This window comes from Lampetra fluviatilis, chromosome 27 (assembly GCF_964198595.1).
Source record: "Lampetra fluviatilis chromosome 27, kcLamFluv1.1, whole genome shotgun sequence".
NCBI lineage: Eukaryota > Metazoa > Chordata > Hyperoartia > Petromyzontiformes > Petromyzontidae > Lampetra > Lampetra fluviatilis.
Genome location: NC_136301.1, coordinates 3,292,615 through 3,298,614, shown reverse-complemented (window position 1 = coordinate 3,298,614; position 6,000 = coordinate 3,292,615). Strand labels below are relative to the sequence as shown.

The following is a 6,000-nucleotide window of genomic DNA, read 5'->3' as shown; positions in this document are numbered from 1 at the left end:
GACACAGATCTGTTTGATCACTGAAACAGAGAGAGGGGGGGAGACACAGATCTGTCGATCACTGAAACAGAGAGAGAGGGAGAGACACAGATCTGTCGATCACTGAAACAGAGACGGGGAGAGAGACAGATATGTCGATCACTGAAACAGAGACGGGGGGAGAGACACAGATCTGTCGATCACTGAAACAGAGAGAGAGGGAGAGACACAGATCTGTCGATCACTGAAACAGAGAGAGGGGGGGAGACACAGATCTGTCGATCACTGAAACAGAGAGAGGGGGAGAGACACAGATCTGTTTGATCACTGAAACAGAGAGAGGGGGGGAGACACAGATCTGTCGATCACTGAAACAGAGAGAGAGGGAGAGACACAGATCTGTCGATCACTGAAACAGAGAGAGGGAGAGAGACACAGATCTGTCGATCACTGAAACAGAGAGAGGGGGGAGACACAGATCTGTCGATCACTGAAACAGAGAGAGAGGGAGATACACAAATCTGTCGATCACTGAAACAGAGAGAGGGGGGGAGACACTGATCTGTCGATCACTGAAACAGAGACGGGGGTAGACAGATATGTCGATCACTGAAACAGAGAGGGGGAGAGAGACAGATATGTCGATCACTGAAACAGAGAGAGGGGGAGAGAGACAGATCTGTCGATCACTGAAACAGAGAGAGAGGGAGAGACACAGATCTGTCGATCACTGAAACAGAGAGAGGGGGAGAGAGACAGATCTGTCGATCACTGAAACAGAGAGAGAGGGAGAGACACAGATCTGTCGATCACTGAAACAGAGAGAGGGGGAGAGAGACAGATCTGTCGATCCCTGAAACAGAGACGGGGGGAGAGACACAGATCTGTCGATCACTGAAACAGAGAGAGAGGGAGAGACACAGATCTGTCGATCACTGAAACAGAGACGGGGAGAGAGACAGATATGTCGATCACTGAAACAGAGACGGGGGGAGAGACACAGATCTGTCGATCACTGAAACAGAGAGGAGAGGCACAGATCTGTCGAGCAAGACTGGCCGACTTCCAGGTCTGCAATAAACGCATCTTGAGTTTGTCTCCGGCTGTAAGCTCGTCGCCAGGTGGTCTCCTGACGACAGCTTCCCCCCCCCGTGTCCGTGTGCAGGCGCGCGGCCCGAACGGGCATCCCCGGCTCGATCCGGGGGCGGGGGGGAGGTGGGGTGGCGACGGTGGTGGTAACCGTGGTGGAGCTGGAGGAGGAGGAGGAGGTGGAGGAGGTGGAGGAGGAGGTGGTGGACGAGCAAATCGGAGGCCTCGATGGACCTGCTCGGAGTGGCCCCGTGACGGACGCTGCTCGCCATGGACATTGTCGACGAGAATGAGGCTCTCAGCCGCTTCTTCGAGAGGACGGGAGCCGGTGAGTGAGAGCGGTCGGGGCGGGCGGTGGCCACGGTTCGGACCCACGATTGCGAGCGCGCGCGAGAGCGAGAGAGTGAACGGCGGATTCACGGTGGCCGCGATGGAGACGCGGCCACCGGTTGACGCGTGGATGCCCACGTTTTGAGGCTTCCAGGGCCCCGTTCGCTCGCTGTTTTGTCGCCGTGTCGGAGAAGGCGGGCCGCGCGTTCAGTCTGAGTCTCTGGTGTGAGTCTATGGGTGTCGAAGTCTGTGGGTCTCTCTGCAAGTCTGTGGGTCTCTGTGTAAGTCTGTGGGTCTCTCTGTGTAAGTCTGTGGGTCTCTCTGCAAGTCTGTGGGTCTCTGTGTAAGTCGGTGGGTCTCTGTGCAAGTCTATGGGTCTCTGTGCAAGTCTGTGGGTCTCTGTGTAAGTCTGTGGGTCTCTGACCAAGTGGTTGGGTATCTGTGTAAGTCTGTGGGTCTCTGTGTAAGTATGTGGGTCTCTATGTAAGTCTGTGCGTCTCTGTGTACGTCTGTGGGTCTCTGTGTAAGTCTGTGGGTCTCTGAGTAAGTCTGTGGGTCTCTGACCAAGTCGTTGGGTCTCTGTGTAAGTCTGTGGGTCTCTGTGCGAGTCTGTGGGTCTCTCTGTGTAAGTCTATGGGTCTCTCTGTGTAAGTCTATGGGTCTCTGTGTAAGTCGGTGGGTCTCTGTGTAAGTCTGTGGGTCTCTGTGTAAGTCGGTGGGTCTCTCTGCAAGTCTGTGGGTCTCTGTGCAAGTCTGTGGGTCTCTGTGCAAGCCTGTGGGTCTCTATGTAAGTCTGTGGGTCTCTGTGTAAGTCTGTGGGTCTCTATGTAAGTCTGTGGGTCTCTGTGTAAGTCTGTGGGTCTCTGTGTAAGTCTATGGGTCTCTGTGTAAGTCTGTGGGTCTCTGTGTAAGTCTGTGTAAGTCTGTGGGTCTCTGTGTGAGTTTGTGGGTCTCTGTGTAAGTCTGTGTAAGTCTGTGGGTCTCTGTGTAAGTCTGTGGGTCTCTGTGTAAGTCTGTGTAAGTATGTGGGTCTCTGTGTGAGTCTATGGGTCTCTGTGTAAGTCTGTGGGTCTCTGTGTAAGTCTGTGTAAGTATGTGGGTCTCTGTGTGAGTCTATGGGTCTCTGTGTAAGTCTGTGGGTCTCTGTGTAAGTCTATGGGTCTCTGTGTAAGTCTGTGGGTCTCTGTGTAAGTCTGTGTAAGTCTGTGGGTCTCTGTGTGAGTTTGTGGGTCTCTGTGTAAGTCTGTGTAAGTCTGTGGGTCTCTGTGTAAGTCTGTGGGTCTCTGTGTAAGTCTGTGTAAGTATGTGGGTCTCTGTGTGAGTCTATGGGTCTCTGTGTAAGTCTGTGTAAGTATGTGGGTCTCTGTGTGAGTCTATGGGTCTCTGTGTAAGTCTGTGGGTCTCTGTGTAAGTCTGTGGGTCTCGTTGGCCTGCGCTATGCGGGTGAATCCACAGGCAACACGGGGAGGGCTCCCCCAATGGCTTGGCCTGGCGGTCGTTGGCTTCGACTCACGGAGACCCCCAAACCCTCCCCCCTCCCAGCAGTGGTAACAGCGGTCAGCGTACGGCCGTGTTTGGAAGCCGGGGAGGGAATCATTGGAGTCGATGCGAGAATGTGTTCCTCCTCCTCCTCGCAGCGAGCGAGCGAGCGGTCAATAGCTCTAAGTGGTGAAACTGCTCCGTCATGTTGACTCAAACCATTAGGGGCCCTTGATAATCTCATAAAAAACTGACGCTGGCGTTCGATATCAACCGCTGAGCGCGACATTTGTTTAGGCAGGAGGTGAAAAGTGAGTTATGCATCTGCGGTGGCTCTGCGAGTTTTGTGAGCTCACGTGAACTCTCACTCACCCACTGACTCATTCATCCACTCACTCATAGACTCACTCGTCCACTTACTCAACCACTCACTCACTCATCCACTCACTCACTCATCCACTCACCCACTGACTCACCCACTCATCCACGTACTCACCCACTCACTCACCCACTCACTCACTCATTCACTCACTGATCCACCTACTCATCCACTCATCCACTCACTCGTCCACTCACTTATCCACTCACTCATCCACTCACTCACCCACTCACTCACCCACTCACTCACCCACTTATTCATCCACTTACTGATCTACCTACTCATTCACTTACGCACCCACTCAATCAACCACTCATTCATCCACTCACTCGTCCACCTACTCCCCCACTGACTCACCCACTCACCACCACACCCACCACACTGCTGGTTGCCCGACTTCTCTCTCTCTCTGCTTCTTCCCTCGCACTGCTCCACTGTGGAGTTCGCTCCTCCTCCTCCCGTCACCACCACCACCATCACCACCACCATCACCACCACCACCACCATCACCACCACCACCATCACCACCACCACCGCTGCAGTCTCCATCGCGACACTCCTCCCGAACTCTGCTCGCGTCCTCGCTGAGCTCCAACTCGCTCCATCTCCCCGGTGGAAGTGCCCTCTCTCTCTCCCCCGAGTTGTTTCCCTACTTTGGCTGCCACTCCGGCGTTAGCCTCAACCGTCATCATCATCAACGTCATCGTCATCATCATCATCATCGTCATCATCATCGTCATCATCATCGTCATCATCATCGTCATCATCATCGTCATCATCATCATCGTCATCAACACAACCACGTGTACCCTGGTGGAACTAGCAGACTACCCCACTCAGCTACCCCAACACAACCACGTGTACTCTGGTGGAGCGAGTGGACTACCCCACTCAGCTACCCCAACACAACCACGTGTACTCTGGTGGAGCGAGTGGACTACCCCACTCAGCTACCCCAACACAACCACGTGTACCCTGGTGGAACTAGCAGACTACCCCACTCAGCTACCCCAACACAACCACGTGTACTCTGGTGGAACTAGCAGACTGCTCCACTCAGCTACCCCAACACAACCACGTGTACCCTGGTGGAGCAAGCAGACTACCCCACTCAGCTACCCCAACACAACCACGTGTACCCTGGTGGAGCGAGTGGACTGCTCAACTCAGCTACCACCACAGGTGCCGTGGAACGGCTCACAACGCTATCACGATAGCGACCGTCACTCTGCTGCTGCTGCTGTATTTTTTGTCCAAACGCCGTTTGGAGAGTGGACGCAGGGCGCAGCGTGGAGATTTGCGTTGCGGCTTCAGCGATTCGTGCGCTCCGTGTGAGATGGCCCATCTCGACTGGCTCCAGGCCTCAGCAGAGTAAGAAAAACTGACTAACTAACTCAATAACCTTAACTCTTTTATTTAAGTATGAAAAGTAAGAATAGAGGTTTTTTTTACCCTTCTGAGCAATAAAACAGGAGTTGTGTTAAGATGCTCAGACACCAAAATAGAAACCTTTTTGCAAGAAATCAAGCACTGCATCAACCACACACACACACAGTGCTTGCAGACAAAAACACGCTCTGATAATACGTGAATTATATTCTTGGTTCTTTCGGTAAAGTCACGTAGAAGGGAAATAATAAAAAAATAATAAAAATATAAAACAATAAAATCCTCACGACGTTTCGATTGCAACACAAGCAACCATTTACAGGTGTGAAAACCACAGCAAGAACATTTGAAAACAGTGCACGGCTGTGCGCACGCACGCACGCTGGCGGGCGGGCGGGAAAAGCCACCGTCGATGGGAACTCCCCGTGCCGACCCTTCAGAGCCCAGTCGGTCGATCGATCGATCGGACTGATCAGACCGTTGCGTTCCGGCCGTTTTGGACGAGCACCTGCTCCGTCGATTTGACGACCACCGGTTTCGCCGATTAGCCAATTTGGGAGTTCCCCGATCCTCCACCCCCTCTTCGGCAAACACAACTTCAACTCTGGACCCGCTGCAAAGCGCGCTGGGTGCTGCTTGCAGTCAAACGATGACCGCACAGAACCACGGCGCATCGGGAATCAAAAACAACGATGACGTCCGGTAGTAGGTTTTTACCCTTTCAACTGGTACAAAAACTGACACCTTTATACAAAGCATCATGTTTGCAATAACCACAACACAAGCAGTCAAAATGCAAACAAAAAGAAAACAACTCTGATAGTTTTGTTTGGGTCTCTATGTGAGTCTATGGGTCTCTACGTGAGTCTATGGGTCTCTACGTGAGTCTATGGGTCTCTACGTGAGTCTATGGGTCTCTATGTGAGTCTATGGGTCTCTATGTGAGTCTATGGGTCTCTATGTGAGTCTATGGGTCTCTATGTGAGTCTGTGGGTCTTTATGTGAATCTATGGGTCTCTATGTGAGTCTCTATGTGAGTCTATGGGTCTCTACGTGAGTCTATGGGTCTCTATGTGAGTCTATGGGTCTCTATGCGAGTCTATGGGTCTCTATGCGAGTCTATGGGTCTCAGACGGAGCCGAACCCAATTGATCGGCTGCGGGCTAGCGGCTTTCTGTCCGTTTAGGGACATCTACCTGGCGCGGCGGTGCTGGTTTGTAACACACGTCACGTGCACTGGGAGAGAGAGAGAGGTGGGGAGACAAAAGCGGCCGGGCGGGCGTGGTCCTGGCAACCTCCCCACCCCTTCACCGCACAGGTGCGACGTCCCTGGCCTTCACAGATGCTGGTTCAAC

The 6,000-nt window shown here is 53.0% G+C and overlaps 1 protein-coding gene across 3 annotated transcripts in view; it reads left to right on the top strand.

Annotated features, from left to right (window-relative positions):
* The first annotated feature begins 1,262 nt into the window (after window positions 1–1,262).
* The window catches only part of MYRF (myelin regulatory factor), a 65,193-nt gene continuing 60,455 nt past the window's right edge, over window positions 1,263–6,000 (top strand). For all 3 annotated transcript variants that reach the window (XM_078869067.1, XM_078869066.1, XM_078869065.1), the window contains exon 1: window positions 1,263–1,396. In XM_078869067.1, the coding sequence (XP_078725193.1) occupies window positions 1,339–1,396 (58 nt within the window). In that variant the 5' untranslated portion in view covers window positions 1,263–1,338. The remainder of the gene's footprint in view (window positions 1,397–6,000) is intronic.